General features: G+C 42.6%; 1 protein-coding gene across 1 annotated transcript in view; it reads right to left on the reverse strand.

Annotated features, from left to right (window-relative positions):
* Positions 1-9,260, reverse strand: part of WDFY2 (WD repeat and FYVE domain containing 2) — a 62,879-nt gene extending 53,619 nt beyond the window's left edge. The window contains exon 1 of the mRNA XM_054384686.1: positions 9,124-9,260. Within this exon, the coding sequence (XP_054240661.1) occupies positions 9,124-9,260 (137 nt within the window). The remainder of the gene's footprint in view (positions 1-9,123) is intronic.
* Between the last annotated feature and the right edge of the window lie 9,146 nt (positions 9,261-18,406).

Genomic DNA, 18,406 nt, shown 5'->3' on the forward strand with positions numbered 1-18,406 from the left:
AATACACATGGTATGACAAGCAAAGCCCATATGTTCAAAGCCTGGCCAAGGTTAGTTACACAATGCTATTTCCTGCAGCCTGACTGAAAAAAAAAACCAACACATCACTTTTTAAAGCCAGTCTCCACAACTGTTCTCCCTCTCATGAGGGATAACAGTTGCCCATCTAAAATTTCAGCTGTCTAATTTGCAAAATTCATCACCTGCTTTCTGATAGTCAAATATCCATTTTGACCATTACTTGAGTGCTGTTTCAAGCCATCAGGCATGCACTGTGACATATGAAGAACCCTGAGACATGCATATGGTGTCATGATTATGTAAAGCTCCCTTCCTAGAGGGCTGCCTGGTAAACTTGCCATCTCCTGCTTCTCTTTCACAAAGTTGTTCTTTTTTGTCTCCAGGCTTGCCCCAGCCACGCATCCATCCTGCTTGCTGGGGTAACTGCCAATCTTGTGTGGATTACAGTTTTATATTATATTATTATTTTAATATATAATATATATATAGTATATATATTATCATTTTATATTATTATATTATTATTTTTCTATTACAGGTTTTATCTATAGTTTTATATTATAGGTTTATAGTTTTTCCCCATTTACTGCATTTCATACTTAAACTCATGAATGTATAAAGAAGGAAGTTTTATTTTCTCTTTCCTAAAATGACCTATGCTGAACAAAGCTCTGCTGAACAGGATGTGTCCTGCTGCATGTGGTTATCCTCAGCACCCTACGGTCACTGCTCCTGTCCCCTCCCACGGTGCCCCATCCCAGACTGCCACATCCTGCAGCACCATAGCTGGACCCATTGCTCCCTCACACCATCTGCAGAAAGGAAACAGCTGCACTTGTCCTTGTTCCTGTCTTTTCAACAGACTACACTAGGGGCTACTGCAATTCTCATAAAATCCCTGGGCAAATACACAGAGATCCTGGCAGAGTTTTATATAAAACTACTCATATTTGACAGATGTGTGATGGAAGCACCATGGGCAAGGCAATTAAGCATGGGTTCTGGGTTGCTTTTACGTAGATAACCTTCCAAAGTCTGAAAGGTTACAGGGTGCAGAACAAAAGACAGTTGCTCTCCTTAGGGCATTGCGCATCACTTACCAAGCTTTTAGAACTCTCAAGTACAGGAGCAAACACACATGCCTGCATTACACCCTCCCACTCTCGATTTCCTATTTGTTCTCTGAGGCATGAAGTGTATTCTGACTTCTCTTAAGACTGTTACAATGACATTATACAAAGCTTGTGCCACTTGTGAGCAGTTCTCTTGCATGTGTTATCACATAGCTGAAAGATGTTGCTGGGCACAGACCACTGTAAGCAGATACCATCCAGGAAACAGCACAGCTGGAGAGGAGAAAAGAAAGAGTCTGCCTCAGTAACCAAAATCCTATAAGGTAGGTCAAACAAGCTACTGACATATTCCCATTGTGCTACAATTTCACACGCTATTTGAGACCTTCAGTTTGCTAAGTGACCCTTAATGAAAAGCCAGTCTTGACGAATCAGCATGGCAGCTTTAAAATGGTTGCAATTCCTTTATTTCAATGTATTGCAACCATTTCATGCTGCAGCATCACTGCCTCCTCTAGTTGTCTTTAGCTTTAGGAGAAAAAACAAAACCCAAAGTTTCCTGCAACAGCACATTTTCAGTTATATGCTGACTCTGTACTGCACATACTCCATAGGACTGCAGGGCACACACAGAAGTGGTATTGTGCAGTCTCCTCTTGGCAAGCATTGCTCAGCTGCAGAACTGGAGAGACTGCAGAGGAAGGTCAGCAGGCCTGACATATGAAACACACTGATGAGAGATTCAGTCTCTGTGCAAGCAGATGCAGTGAAATTAAGATGGGGTTCATGGAAGGCAAGGAGAAAAATGAGAACTGGTTAATACGGGATGCATCAACATATGAAACTTGCTGCCATAAGAGTGCTGTTCAGTGGCTGGCAGCAAAAGAGGCTACCATAAGGCAAATGGAAAGTCTGTTAAGCAGTTCTTATTCCAAATCAAGCTTGTATGGTAAGATATATGTCTCTATGCCTTTTATATAAAGTATAAGCATCTCTGACTCTAGTGCTCAAGCACCTAATGTTGCACTTCATTTTGAGACTTAATCGGACTGCTGAATCTGGGTCTGTACAAGTCATGGTCCAAGCCATGTCACATCACATTCTTGCAGCTGCCACTTTGCAGGTCAGTTTGTGTACCGAGCTACACGAGCTAGCAGTTGCACAACAGCTCAAATCAGCAAGACAAGACTAAATGTTTGTGCATTAAATCTTTAACTGACATTAAGTACATGAAGGAAAGGATAAACTCCAGCAAACTTCAACAAGTGGTGCCACAAAGTGCCACAGAAGCTTAAAACAAACAAACATACCCTCCCCCCTTCTTCGCCCCCCAACAAAACAAAACAACCAACCAACAAGTTACCACATTTATCATCCCCAACAAGGTCTCAGCAGAACATTTCATGTGCTAGTCCCAGGATTTGGCATCCCAACAGGATACATGTTAGTCAAATCAGCAACAGTTATTTTTCAACATCTGCAACAATTTCTGATTCCAAGAGCTCTTGGACATCCTGTCTTCTCTTAAACCTCTTGCCAGCGTCCACTTCTTTCACTCAAACAGCCAGCACTAACCTCCACCCTAAATTTCATTCCAACACAGTCATCAAGTTGCAACACATCAAATTAGTTTTAAAGAATTCAGAGCAAACAACTTGCACCTACAGCAACAGGTCTCTTACAAACCTTTGCACTGTGTGTAGAGGTTCCTTGTTTTCTCTGAACAGTTTCATTGGGTACTGATGTTTTTATCAACATTTAAAGACCCTCCAGGCAAGGACAGTTCTTTTTTCACCTGTGAAGAGCATCCACACCTTCTGCACTGATTGAACTACTGCTCATGCTGCAATAGCCTGAGCGTGAAACTTACAGACTTCAATAGATAAACATACACAGTTAGCATCAGAATCAGTTCTCATACCACCTGCACTTCTGCTGCAAACCAACAGCCACACACAAAGCAGAGCAGACATCAGTGACATAACCCTGTACTTAGATGAGAATTACAGACCTGTACTGCAACCAAACTGCTGGGCAAATCAATCACTTCACTTTCTGCCACTCTACTGCAGAAGAAAGGAAACCCAAAGAGTTTACTGAGGGTCTGCAGTTCCTTGCATCCTACCTGCATGCGGCACCAAGTGAAGAGCCCAACCTTTCCATTAGAAGTATTTCACAGGCATGAAGTATAATGCTCTACACTTTATGCCCTGGACCTGAACCTGAAAACCCCAAGGAGCAAAAGATTGTTCTTGAAGGGTGGAAAGACCACACTTCTCCATGGTAGAAGGCATGCCAGCAGGACATCAAAGAACTCTTGCACTTTCCCATTCCTAATACACTATTAGTTTAGCAAAGTTGAGATTTCATCTACACATTTTGATTTGTAATTTTTGTATACCTTTAAAAGCCTGCTAGCTAGCATACCCAGAAGGCAAGCCTTGGATAACAACTTAAGTGCACATCTGCATTTTAAAACCTCAAACTGTCAACCAAACCTAACAATAAAAACTTTGCAACTTTCTCTGTGTGAGATGAAGACACTAATATGAACATACCTGACAAAAAGTCTGGGCTCACTGTTTATACAGTGATCCATACAAAGAAGCTCAGACATGGGACGGACAGAAGAACCTGGGAACTACAGGCCTGTCAGCCTGACCTCAGTGCCAGGGAAAATCATGGAACAGATTGTCTTGGGGGCAATCACTGCGCACCTGAAGGATGGCCAAGGAATCAGGCCCAGCCAACATGGATTTAGGAAGGGCAGGTCCTGCCTCACCAACCTGATCTCCTTCTATGATCAGGTGACCAGCCTGGTGGACGTAGGAAAGGCTGTGGATGTAGTCTACCTGGACTTCAGCAAGGCCTTTGACACCGTCCCCCATAGCAAACTCCTGGCCAAGCTGTCAGCCTGTGGCTTGGACAGGAGCACTCTGCGCTGGGTTAGGAACTGGCTGGAGGGCCGAGCCCAGAGAGTGGTGGTGAATGGTGCCACTGCCAGCTGGCAGCCTGTCACTAGTGGTGTCCCCCAGGGATCAGTGCTGGGCCCCATCCTGTTCAATATCTTTATTGATGATCTGGATGAGGGGTAAATTTGCAGATGACACCAAGCTGGGAGCAGGTGTTGATCTGTTAGAAGGTAGAAGGGCTCTGCAAAGGGACCTTGACAGGCTGGACAGATGGGCAGAGTCCAACATGATGGCATTCAACAAATCCAAGTGCCAGGTGCTGCACTTTGGCCACAACAACCCCACGCAGAGCTACAGGCTGGGGTCAGAGTGGCTGGAGAGCAGCCAGGCAGAAAGGGACCTGGGGGTACTGGTTGACAGCTGTCTGAACATGAGCCAGCAGTGTGCCCAGGTGGCCAAGAGAGCCAATGGCATCCTGGCCTGCATCAGGCATAGTGTGGCCAGCAGGAGCAGGGAGGTCATTATACCCCTGTACACAGCACTGGTTAGGCCACACCTTGAGTACTGTGTCCAGTTCTGGGCCCCTCAGTTTAAGAAGGACATTGAGATACTTGAATGTGTCCAGAGAAGGGCAACGAGGCTGGGGAGAGGTCTCAAACACAAACCCTATGAGGAGAGGCTGAGGGAGCTGGGACTGTTTAGCCTGGAGAAGAGGAGGCTCAGGGGTGACCTCATTGCTGTCTACAACTACCTGAAGGGAGGTTGTAGCCAGGAGGGGTTTGGTCTCTTCTCCCAGGCAACCAGCACCAGAACAAGAGGACACAGTCTCAAGCTGCGCCAGGGGAGGTTTAGGCTGGAGGTGAGGAGAAAGTTCTTCACAGAGAGAGTGGTTGGCCATTGAAATGTGCTGCCCAGGGAGGTGGTGGAGTCACCATCCCTGGAGGTGTTCAAGAGGGGATTGGACGTGGCACTTGGTGCCATGGTTTAGATAGTCATGAGGTTTAGGGTGACAGGTTGGACTCGATGATCTTTGAGGTCTCTTCCAGCCTTCTTGATTCTATGATTCTATGTCTGGTCAAAAAGAACTTGAAATGATACAAGGGAGTAGAAGGCCACTGGTAAGTGGAGAGTCTCTGTTGCTTTATTTAAAAGCAAACCCAAAAACATTTCCTATGGCATAAATATTTTTCTCCCAGGTTTTGTCACTTTCTAGGAGACTAGAATGTCCCTTTATTAAAACGAAAGGATTTTGACTATTTTCACTTTACTATGAAAGCTTTTAATGCTCATTAATATTTTAAGGAGAATGATTCTTGACTGCAACACCTACATTTCCAAGGTCTGCAGCATGGAAGTAAGAACAGAACTCCCACCCAAAAGAGAGCACATCGTTATCAGGGAAGTTGTCTACATCATCACATGTCCAAGATTTCCTCACCTACAACATAGCTACAGGAATAAAAGATGGCTAGTGGCAAAGTGCAAGTTTGCCATGATGACAGCTAGTCCACTCCTACCAGTCTTGCATGGTGACACATGATCAGCACATCAGACACTCAGATGATTTAGCACTCACATCACCGGCAGGCTCTTGAGAAACACAGGAGTGTGCCAATACCAAGCAGAACTGCTTGCACTGAAAGCTGGGTGAGTCAGTGCGCTTCTCCCACTGTATCCTCATGCTCAGGTGAGATTAATGACACTGAATCTTCTCTGGAGCATGGTGTTAGATATGTCTGAACTTGACATGCCAGTGACCTACTTTTCAGGCATGCCCAACACCCACATCTCCTTCTGAAGCTACCAAAGACAAGGATGCTAAGCAATTTTGAAATGGTAGCACATGCTTTTAACACACAGCTTAGGGCCAGCTTTGCACGTGAGGAATATCCCACTTCATCTTCATGGGTATCACCTAGAGCATTCAAAGCCATGGATCACTCAAGACTCTACAAGTTTGGATGTGTCTGTAAATTCCACCCATTTGCTGGCAGGTGCAAAAGCATGGGTTAAAGCTAATTATTTATTTCTTACAGCCCTTCCTCGTAAGAGTTATACATTCTTAGATAACAAATGCTGTCAGTCCTTTAACTTTCATCTGCCTAGACAGGTGGATCCTTCTCCTTAGAAGAAAAACACAAAATGGAATTACATGTTACGCTCCCAAGGCACATCAGTTGTCATGTAGAGAGATACAGGGTATTTTGTCCTAATAAGGAATCAGACAAAATGGCTAAGATTAGGTTGGACACAATGCACATCACTCTACTTAAATGACTGACTAGGGTTCAGAAGAGAAAATATGTAGTGTATACAGGTGATGCACACTGAAAAGAAATTCCAACCTTGCAGGTTATGTAAAGTTTAGATAATCTAGATAAACATGTAAATTTCCCCCTGAGACTCCTTCTTTCCACCTCTATGCCATTTTAAATAAGAAATAGCCACACTATTGTTATTTCGTTTTAATTTTATTTCTTAAAATATGTGCATGTACGTGCTATAAATACAACAATTCAGGGCTATATAATGCATGGCTACGTCTGCAAGCTATAGCTGAAACCACTTCCGTGTCTTTAAAACCAGATAAAACCACTGGTGCAATACAAAGTAGAAACTAGAGACCAAGCTTCTGCTCTGAAGGGTTTACAGGTATAGAGTTACATCACACCCTAAATAAATTCTTTAAAGGAGTACCTAGTTGTTGTGTACATTAAGACTACTATCAGCTTCAACAATATGTTCAGCCTTTAGCCAGTGAACCAAGGGAGAGCTCTTTCCTCTTCATCTCTGGGTGACCATTCTGCCCAGCCCAAAGAAACTGCTGGAGATGAAAGCTATTCTAGCAGAAGTTCTCTGCAAGAGTTTCAGAATATTTCTTTCCTATGAGCAGTACATATTACAAGCTGGCAAGCATGACCAAAACTCAATTATTTGACTAACAAAAGACAGATAACATCTCCATAACTATACTTTACAGTTTCCAGGAATCTCTGAAAGCTATCCACATTCCAAGGCCATTAAACAACTACTTCAACACTAGCACTAAGAGGCAGGTCCAAACAGGAAAGGATCTGCACAAGCCTAATTGTAACACAAAAGTATTGAGAGCCTGCTATTATCAAACTATGCTTCCATCCCAGGTACCCTGAAACCTTCAAGTTTTACTCCCAACATGCTATTCTTTTCAAGTAAGTTTAGACTCTGAGCCTGTAAGTTACAATAAAAATGCTGATGAAGATGAGAAATGAAAGAAAAAGGCAACAATCAGCATCTTCGTGCCTAAAAAATTAAAGGGACAATCATAACTTATAGCATCTCACAAACGCCATAAACCAGCCCCACAAGCAGGCAAAATATCCAGTGCCTTTAAACAGAAAATAACCTGGGAACCTCCAGACTTACTACAGTATTTCAGCATCCACAGAGCTGTTCTGTGTCATCAGGCTTTAGACACCTATCAGCACATCTAACAGAGGATTTCTATACCCAGTGTCATCAGTAAGTAGGACTTAAAAGTCTGACACCAGGGAGTTGCTCTGAGATGGGAATGCTGGTGCTCATGAAATAGCAGTTTCTTAGTGAGAAACCCCTGGTTTTGCTTCACTACTTGTCTACTTGAATCTGTCACCTTGATTATGAGTGAAACAAAGACCTCCCACAAATTCCCTTCTCTACACAGAAATAACAACTTGAAGCATTCTCAAAAATTCATACCTGCTAAAACAGGAAAAGCTACTTATTTTTTCCAAGGTGAGGGGAAATGCAGAGCCAGTGAGACAGGCATATACAAGAGCAAATGAATTTCAGGAATACTGTCTATGGAGTATGGATAAGAAGAAAGGCTGAGTAAGCTTTACCAGCTACAGAAACACACTCTAGCTTTGTAATAAGTAAAAAAAAAAATTAAAGAAAATGAAATCATGGTAATATAACATTCTGCTTGAAGTGTCTTGAGGCATGAGAGTTCACTTGGAGAGGACAGCTTGGATGAACTTAAATGATGTTAAATTTGCACATATTTGACAATTATCTACTAATTCAATGAGGACAAAGCCAAGATGAAAGAAATACTGACAGTTTTCCAGAAAGCTAGCAGAGACATAAAAGCAGACACTTAACAGGGTGACAGGGTACCAGGCATCCAAGACAAATAGCCCCCTCAAAAAAAAAAAAACAAAAAAACACCCACCTTTGAGAATCAAAACGTAATCGCACATTAGTCAATATTTGTCTTTCAAGTTAGGGACGCAGGTTACACACCGTGCACTCGAGCTGCAAAGAAACTGCTTGAAATAAGTATTTATGGACTCTGTAAGAAAAAATGAAGTCTTACTTTAAAGTCAGGCACTTTCAGCTGCAGGGCTGAATTAAGTTTGAGTTCTTTCAAAAGAGACAAAGCTGCCCCTGGGCAGCCTCAGATCTAGCACAGCCCAGCTAAATGGCCTGAAAGCATTCTCCTTGGAAGCTTTACAACACGGGATTTAACTTCAAGATCTTATCACTGATAAATGGTATTCTTAAACAATTATCAAAAAATGTATGGGAGAGGAGAAATGGGAACCAAAACTACTGTTTTACCTAATGCCACCACAATTTTTAAACAAGGACAAAGATGTCCACAGCCTCCCTGGCGATTCTTGTGATCAAGGCGATTTCCCATCTCATTTTACCCACGTTAAGAGAAGTCCCGCACGTCCCACAACTTTCAGCAACGCTCCAAGCCACTCACTGCCCCCTGACTCACACGGCGTCGGAGGAGGAAATGGACATCAAGCTGGAGAGCCCTATCTCAAGCTCCTTCCCCTCCGGGGCCAGATGTAGCTACCTAAAGCGATGTCCCTAAGCTGGACCGCTGCGACTCTGACGTTTGCCGGGACTCCGGTAGTTGGAATCTACGGTCATAGTAGTGATGGCGGTGGTCTATCACCTGTCTCGCTGATGATGGTGGTGGACCACTACAAGACCTGTCACCTCCCACTATCACTCGTCCGTGACGGTGAACCACCAGCGCAGGACCTTAGCAGTCCACCACCACCAGCACCAACGAGTGATGGTGTAGGTGACAAATCACCGCCATGGCCCCGCAGGACCTGTGGACACCCGCTCCCCAGTACCTGTCCTCGGAGACGCTGATGACCCCGTCCTCCTTGGGCACTATCGCTGCCATGTTCACCACGTCCTGCGAGCCCTCCACTTTGTTGAGCAGGAGGGGCTTGCGAGTCAGCGCTTTGGGCTGAGTATCCGCCGCCATGGGCGCCGCGGAGCCGGCAGCCACCGCCTCTGCGGCCGGAGGAGGCTGCGGCCGGAGAAGCCGGCCCGCACGGCCGAGGCGGAGGAGGGACTTGTCGAAGTCGGGCACCGCCGTGGGCTCCCTGGGAAGGAGGAACCAACGCGGCGGCAGCACCACCCCTGAGCTGGGGCTGGGCTGGAGCAGGCGGGGCGCGGCGCGGCGAGGCGATCTGAGGGGGGCGGAAAATGGCGGCGGTTTGTCGCCATCTCGCAGCTTTGGGTTACTGCGCCGCGTCTTTGCGAAGGAAAACCTTTGCCTAGGCGGTGGTTGAAATACGCATCTCCTTCAATGGCGTCCCTCCCAGGGGCGCCGGTTGTCTGGACCGAGTACGGGTACGCCTCAGGGGGGCATCCAGGTAAACGTGTCCCGCTTCTGACGGCTGCCTAGTGCTCCTCTGTTGCATGGTTATGCTATTCTGCTATCTGTCCCGCAGTCACATTGCTGCGAACCCTTTTGCCAAAGAAAGCGGAGTAAAGACGAAACGGGATGATTGCTTCCCTCTGTTTACGTTACCTTTTCCTATCCGAGTTTATTTTGGGTCTGAAGTTCAGCACGTGAGGTAAAGATGGGATTTCGGATGCTGCATTAGACAGTAGGACCTTGCTGTATTAAACATTCTGCCGTATTTTCTGCAACACGACATTTATGTCATTGAACAATTTCTGTGTGAATTAAAGCAGTCGGTGTTGTAAACGGGTGAAAGAAAACGTGGGGCCAAACAGGGCAGAGGAAATGGTCCATACAAGACTTGCAGCAGGCAGGGATAATACCAAGTTTGCAACGTGGCAGAGCTGCTTGAAGGATGGCAGTAGAAATTCACCACCAGAAAGCTTATTCCTAAGGGAAACGCAAAAGACTTCCAGCACCTCATTTTTGACAAGATGCTGCTTTTCAGTCACTTTATGTGATGGGTTAACTGACGTCCGAGAAGGTCAGATAACTTAATCAAAGCTCTTAATGCTAAAACCAGTGAAAAGGACCTTCCTACTCTGAGGGATATGCCAAACTTTCATAATTTGTCCCAAAAGATCTTGGGAAATCATGCTCAGTGTCTGAACTGTTGTCCTACATCACAGAACTCATCTACAGATTGGAAAGCATTATTTTGACTGTAACTTTAAATTTACCCATCCTAAACTGCCAAGCAGCAGTTCTCTGGGGAAAGAAAAAATAAATTAAAAATTAGTGTTTCTGCCCATCATCAGAAAAACTGAGGAGACTTTTAAGAGTTCAAGTATGAAAAAGACGAAGAGTCTACACTGTCTCTGGAAATAACACACAGCAGCATCCGCAGCAGAACAAAGCCTGATCGCTCATTCAGTGCTTATGTTGCCAATGTAATCAATATATGCAACAAAAAAAAAGATACAGGAAATTCTTTGGGGCAGAAACAAAATGTTCACTATGTTTGTTTATGCTAAACAAACAAGCAGTATCTGCAGGGCCACAGCAAGACATTTAAGCTTTACTTCACTAAACCATTAAAGGTTCATAAGTGTGCTGTGGAAGGAAAGGTCCAGTCTGCAACAGCTGATGGCTGTATAATGGCTGTACAGAGAATGAATCTGCAGTCTCAAACTATTTCCCAGAGGATGTGTGATTACATTAGATATTGTCTCTTTCTCACAATTCTTAGAAGTGAACTGCTACCAAAGAGGCAAAGACCAATACTCTTATGCAAATAGAAACCTGCAAATAGAAACGCTTGTCTCACTACTTGATGAGATGTGTGAGATACTCTTTAAGGATGCCAGTATACTTGATGGACATCTATCTATCTAAGCTATTAAAACTGAAGTCTGCCAAGGCCTACTGTCTTTGCAGCTATTTGCATTCTAGACTGGACACTGCATCATTGACAGATAAATAGGGGCAGAGAATTTGCTGGAGATCACAGATTGCAGGCTCCTGGGAGACTCAGAATACTTTTTGCCTAACAGGTATTTAAGTAGGCCAGTAATGGAGAAAATGTCCTGATAGGCAAAGGCACAGTTTACATGACTAGAAGAACGTCATATGCATCCCCTAAATTAGCTGGATTTTCTTCAATTTCTTACTGAGATACATTGCATTTCCCTGTTAGCCTTTTCTCTCCTATATCCTTGAACAGTTTCAGGTTCAACACTATTCCTTCCAGCTGTAAGGCACTGTTTGGAGGAAACACTGAAAGGCAGGCATGCCTTTTGGATGAAAGCCAAATAATAATATGCTGAAATCAATTATATAAAGGTTTGACCTTTGAAAATAAGTAGCACTTTGGGGAAAACAACCACAAACAAAAAAGCCAGAACAAAACAAAACAAAATAATGACGACTCCAAACCCCCCAAGAAAATACAACAAAGACAATACAATGCAAGAGAGGCTCCAGCAGCCAATCAAGATAAAAATATTAAGGGCATGTGTTAAAGCTTATCTGAACTGGTGGCTTCCTCTGCAAGACCGGGAAGGCATTTGAATAATGGAAAGGTGTCCTGAAGTTTAGTACATCGCTTTACCAGGTGTCCTAACTTGTGGTCAATGCTCTGCACTTCCTTATAAGACAGGGAAATATGGTTAGGAAATTATTGCACATAAACCCAAGTCTTGCTATGATAGAGGGATGAAAAAGTAATGCATGGAAAACTGGGGAGAGGAGGAAGGGAAGCTGAAAAAAATGTAGAAAGATTTCAAAGTGAGACAGCAACCTGGGGCTTCCTTCTGCACTACACTTGACTGAAACAGTATTGTCGTAATAGTGGAAAAGGCATTGAAATTACCATCTAGAACTAAGTGTTCTCCCAGGTCTACTCACAGTTCGGTCAAAACCTTTTAAAAAATAATTTTTTCAATTATCATGAAAACTAATGGTGAAAAAGTTTTCAAGATAGGACTTCTGTAGACAGTTTAACAGGTACCTACAGAAGGAAAATTAGGGTGATTTAGAAAACTGTTTCTCTGTATAATTAAAAAAAAAATTAAAAATTATAAATACTTCTTAGCAGATCTTTTTCATTGTCTGTTATAGTTTTTAGGTCAAGTTACGTCAATTAAAAATGCTAGGACCAAAAGCAAGAAGACTTAATAATTGAATTTGAAGCTATCAAAAGCAAACTTATTCAGTTTTTTCTACAACAACAAAAAAGTTTAAAATTATATGATGGTCCTCTGGTATGTGCTTTTTACAGGTAATCCCAAAAATTGCATGAAAATAAATGTATATGATTACTTCATTTAAAGGATCTTTTTCTTGTTAACATAAATTCTGAATTGGTAGAAATTGTAGTTACTAGTGTAGTATGCTTGGATCAGATGAACTTTCTTGGAAGAGTATATCCATCAGTAATATGGGGTGAAAAACAAGCTGAAAACTGCAGCTTATTTTATATTGAATGAATATTACCTCATCTTTTTTTCTTGGCATCGTTTCTTACTCTGCATTTTGGCATACCACCATGGTAAGTGAAATATCCTTCCCCCTGTTAGTTTTGGCTTCTGGTTTTGATTTTCTTGATGTGGGTTGACTTTCACTCCTTTAGTCTGGATAGAGCAGAATTAGTCTGCATATGTGCAATAATAGTGGTTCATGTATTTGTGTACAGCATGGCAACAGAAGACCTCTGGGAAGAATCATAGAATCAGACAGGGTTGGAAGGGACCACAAGGATCGTCTAGTTCCAACCCCCCTGCCATGGGCAGGGACACCTCACACTACATCAGGTTGCTCAGAGCCTCATCCAGCCTGGCCTTAAACACCTCCAGGGATGGGGCCTCAACCACCTCCCTGGACAACCCATTCTAGGGTCTCACCACTCTCATGGTGAAGAACTTCTTCCTCATGTCCAGTCTGAATCTCCCCACTTCCAGCTTTATTCCATTCCCCCTACTCCTGTCAGTACCTGATAGCCTAAAATGTCCCTCCCCAGCTTTCTTGTAGGCCCCTTTCAGATACTGGAAGGCCACAATAAGGTCACCTCGGAGCTTTCTTTTCTCCAGACTGAACAGCCCCAACTCTTTCAGTCTGTCCTCATAGGAGAGGTGCTCCAGCCCTCTGATCATTCTCATGGCCCTTTTCTTTTCCAGCATGTCCATGTCCCTCTTGTAATAGTGGCTCCAGAACTGGACACAGTACTCCAGGTGGGGTCTCACCAGAGCGGAGTAGAGGGGGAGAATCACCTCCCTCGACCTGCTGGCCACACTTCTCTTGATGCAGCCCAGCAACTAGTTGGCTTTCTGGGCTGCAAGTGCACACTGGAAGAAGCAGTGCTGGTTTGAACTGATGCATTCACACACAGTGGAGCCACTTTCCATGCCATAGCTACTGCACCAGAATCTTGGAGGTGTCCAGCTCCTCATTTGCAGTTTTCCTTGAAGCTTAGGACTTGGAGCAAACGGAATTTCCCATCTTCTCTACAATTTGCTGTAAAAGCTGCTCTCTGGCTCCATCTTCTGTTTTGTGGGTTGGTTGGGGATTGATTTCTATTTACATCCTTATTTTGGTGTATCACGGTGATGTTTTTCTGAGATTTACAAACTAAATATGTCCTTAAAAGTAGGCAGTCATGTCTTATATGACAGTTCAGACAAGCAGGACAGAATCCCTACCTGCAGTTGAGAGAGTGGCCCAGAGAGGAGGGCGCAGAGCTGTCCTGTGTTTAGATACACCCATCAGCTAAGTTCTTACTTCTGTTACAGGAGGAGGGGAAATCCCTTCACCAAAAAGCACAACTATATGTTCTGTTTTCGAGTAATTGCAACTTTTCTTCAACATTATGATCATTGTATGATTTGGCAACATAGTGACATCTCACATACCTTTCAGCTAAAACTGGCAAGTATTGGGGCTACTGAGTAGGAGTGGAACAGCTTAATAAACGGGTTGGCCTATTTGCAGATACTAAGAAAACCAGTCCTTTTATGAAGTGCTCAACAATAATAAAAATAATATGAATAATGCCAAGACCAAGACTTTCGTAAACAAAAAATATGGAGATGAAATTTTAGGCTGAAACTATTAAACATGTGCCCCTTTGACCCATTAAGTAATCTGAGTCTAGTTGCTCTCACTCTGCAAAAAGGGAACCAGAGAGGGAGCAAAACTGCACTTTGATTGATCCAGTGCTTAAATTTAAAACTGCTCTGTTGACAGTGAGCCAGATTTGAGCTTCTGAGGCCTCTTCCTCAATCACTCATGCAAACCCAAAGAACTTATGTACACAAAAGATAACCACATCAAGAAAGTAAAACCACTTGGCAACAAGTACAGCTGCCTTTCAATAGCTGTTGAACATGGCACTATTTTATCCTCTTCAAGCTTTTCTCTTCTGCCTGTTTGTAAACTGTTTGCCAGCATTACAATATATGGGATTTACAATTTCTACAAAACTCACACTTCTATGCAACTGCAAAAAAAGCAGGTTTAAGACTCTCTCCTCCTATTTTGTCATCAGTGATAGCCTTCATAAGATAGCTACTGAAAAAATATTTTTAATTTCAGATACCACATCATTCTTGGAAGCATGTGGGAAACAAATATAGATGAGCTCTTTATATAGAAAGGCAAACTTCACAGAGCACCAAAATGTTCTGTGGAAAATTCACTTGTCCATCTTGCTTAAAAATACAAAACTTGCTCGAAAATACACCCTCAAATGCAGACATTTCTCCTTATTTTGCTCCAGGTATTTATCAGTTACAAAACGAATAGTACTGTCTATCATATTTTTATTAGTAAGTCCTGCATTCTCATTATGAGGGTTTTCTTCTATATTTAATTAATTTTGTTTAATGCAGGCATTCAGAAAATGAGGACCTATCAGAAACACAGCTTGAATCTGCTGTAGGTCACAGCTATGGAGAGAAGATTAGCTTAAAAAAATATGCATGGCAGCATCACTCTCTAGCACCTTATTGAGAAGAAGTACACTCAATTTTTAGTTGCCATGCCAGTGCTGTTGGCTTTGTAAATGACTGTGAACATGTGAGAGAAAAAAAAAAAGTGATGCTGTGTCAGTGTGTGGGCTGCAAATGAGAACTCCTGGCTCATACATTTTGCCCCATAAGCAGTTCTGGCATTGTGTGCAGTCTTATTGCTGTTTCCTTTGTCCTCATTGATCCTGCTATAGTATTACTCACATTCTGAGCTCCCAACTCCAATTTAATTCACCATCTTTGGAGTGGAACTTTCTGAACACTAATTCTTCTAAGTTCACTGTTTTTGTATTTTTCTAGGCCTCAGGACTTCAGAACCTTTTTTTCAATCTTTCTTCCCTCTATAATATTTAAGAATCATGGGGTATTGTTGATAAATACATTTTCTATTTGGAAAATGCATTAAAATCACCTGTGTAACCTGCCTGAATAGTAAATAATTTTCTTTTACATAATGCACAAACTATATGAAAGCTTTGCATTATTCACTTTCCTTTTATCTAAATTGTACAATTAAGTACATGTCTGGGGGACATCAAAGAACATTATCTTTCAACAACATTTGTCTCTTAGGTATTACTTTTTTTCTCTCCCTTTTACTACATATGGGCCTCCAGTGGATGTTGTGAGGTTTACAAAATCCTTGTCACCATCTGAAAACTCATGAAATTTAACAAGGCCATGTGCAAAGTCCTGCACCTAGGTGGGGACAATCCACTGTATCAATACAGACTGAGGGATGAATAGATTGAGAGCAGCCCTGGGGAGGACTTGAGGATACTGGTGGATGAAAAATTGGACATGAACTGGCAACATGAACTTTCAGCCCAGAAAGCCAACTGCATCCTGGCCTGTGTCAAAAGAAACTTGGCTACCAGGTCAAGGGTGATGATTCTGCCTCTCTGCTCCAGTTTCATTAGACCTCATCAGGAACACTCTGTCCAGCTATGAAGTCCTCATGAGGTATGGGAGGAATCTGAGTGCAGAGGAGGGCCTCAAAAATGGTCAGAGAGATGGAACCCCTCTCCTGTGAGGAAACACTAACAGCTGGGGTTGTTCAGCCTGGAGAAGGCTCCAGGGAGACCTTATTGTAGCCTTTCAGTATATAAAGGAAACTTATTAAAAAGATACAGAGAGAACTATCCTGTAAGTACAGGCCTTGTTTTAAACTGTAAAAGGGTAGCTTTCTATCTCACGTAAGAATTTTTGTTATCAAGGGTGGTGAGGCACTGGAACAGACTGCCCAGAGAAGTTGTGGATGCCCCAACCCTGAAAGTGTTCAAGGTCAAGTTGGATGGGGCTTTGAGCAGCCTGATCTAGTGGAAGCTGTCCCTGTCCATGGCAGGAAGGTAGGAAGAGATGATCTTTAAAGGCCACTTCCAATAGAAACCATTCTGTGATTCTGTGATCCGATCATATAAAGTCAAACAAGAAAACTATTATTAAACTATTAAACACCACTTTTTGCATGTTGAAAGTACATTGAAAGTTGGAATGAAGGAATATTAAAAAAAAAAAAAAAAAGTTTGATACAACTTAAGACCAAAAGGATCCTAACAGTGCTACTGCTACAAAGTTCTAGCATCATTTTATTATGCATCTTTCAATAGAAAGTTTTTGGAGCTGGGCATTTTTCTTGAAATGAAGCCATTTTGTAGATTACCCCTTACTGCAATTACATGGAAAGATTTATACTGTTAAAAAAAAACTAACACTGAGTTTCTAAAAAAACCAGGTAGACCCTCACTACAGCTGACAGTTTTGTTGACTCAAGCCTGTGACAAAAGATTGCATTAAAAGCAATCTTAAAAGCTTGTGGTTTCTGGAGCAGGATGTCTGAATTCATCCTTCCTCTGGAAGTCCTGAGATGTAGCTTGAGAACAAAATTGCAGAGGTTTCAGTGACTCAGTAACACAGGGCTGTTCAAGGAGTTAAAAAAGAATCCTAGATTGTCTAATCAAACTTTTTTCATGTTTTATTTTGTGCAGATGTTATGAGTCACCTTCACTTTATAAGTTAAGTAGCATTTCTGGCCATCACCACAGGAAGGGGTTCCTCAGCCTGGGAGCACATACATACATCCCAGTGATGCCACATTTAGATAGGCACTATCACAGATGGTGTTGTGGAGCATTTGGTTCCCCAATTACCTCATGACCATTCCTGATAAGCATAATTTTTATTCTAGATAGATTACAGCCAGAATGTCTGATTGCTCTGAACATCTTGCACAGTAGGCCCATATGTCTATAGTCAGAATCTACAGAGTGCCCTTTGCTTTTGAAGCATGAACCATATCTGAGTCAGGTTTAGCTGCTATGGAGAGACATCCTTTGGACAAGAGTGGGTGTGTGTCAGCATTGGCCCATTCTAGAACAGCCACCAAATGAGAAAATTCATGAAAGTGGGAGAAATACTCTTTATCTGTAAAACAGTAAATGCTCTGGAGACAGGAGGCCATGTGTTTGGAGGGGAAAACCAATCATTTGTCAATGTCTTCATACCTCCTTGTGTAAAAATATTATCTGGCAAAAATAGTAGAAATACCTCTGTGAAGACTGAGGAACTGGTGAGTTTACCTCTTGTACCTCTGAAAGTGGATGAGGAAACTCCAAAAAAACCAAAGAAAACCCCTGAGCCAGCCCATTTGGAAGTGACTGAAAAACAGTCTGACATTCTCAGAAATTTTGATTAGGCCCTGACATTCAGGCTAACTGTCCCAGAATTGCCTCTCTATTGTATGATTAATATATGTACAGGACAAGTTTCACACAGAGACTCGAAATCAGGTATCAGAGTCAAAAACAAAGGATTCTCAAAAGGCTCCATAGGAGACCAAGTAATGCTCTTGAAGTCAGAAGAACTTGTCTGGTGTGTTAGATCAGTTCTGAGTAATATGAGGGAACTAGGGCAATAGCTGTTTCTGACTGAACCACAAGATACATGGTAAGAATTGGCCATGCTGGTGCTCCCAAAGTGTTCAAGTGAGAATACACTGGAGAAGGGAGAGGTAGGGACTAAGAACCTGTAAAGACCCTCAGATTGTAACGACTGAGTGTTGGAAATAGTTTCTCCATCTGAAAAGCTACATAGGTAGCTATGTGTGTGTGTGTACACCTTAAACACATTTTAAAAATCTCAAACAATTATATCACAAAAGCAGTAAAGAAACTTTTCCCCAAAGCTACACAGCCTGAG

Source organism: Indicator indicator, chromosome 1, assembly GCF_027791375.1.
Source record: "Indicator indicator isolate 239-I01 chromosome 1, UM_Iind_1.1, whole genome shotgun sequence".
Lineage (NCBI taxonomy): Eukaryota > Metazoa > Chordata > Aves > Piciformes > Indicatoridae > Indicator > Indicator indicator.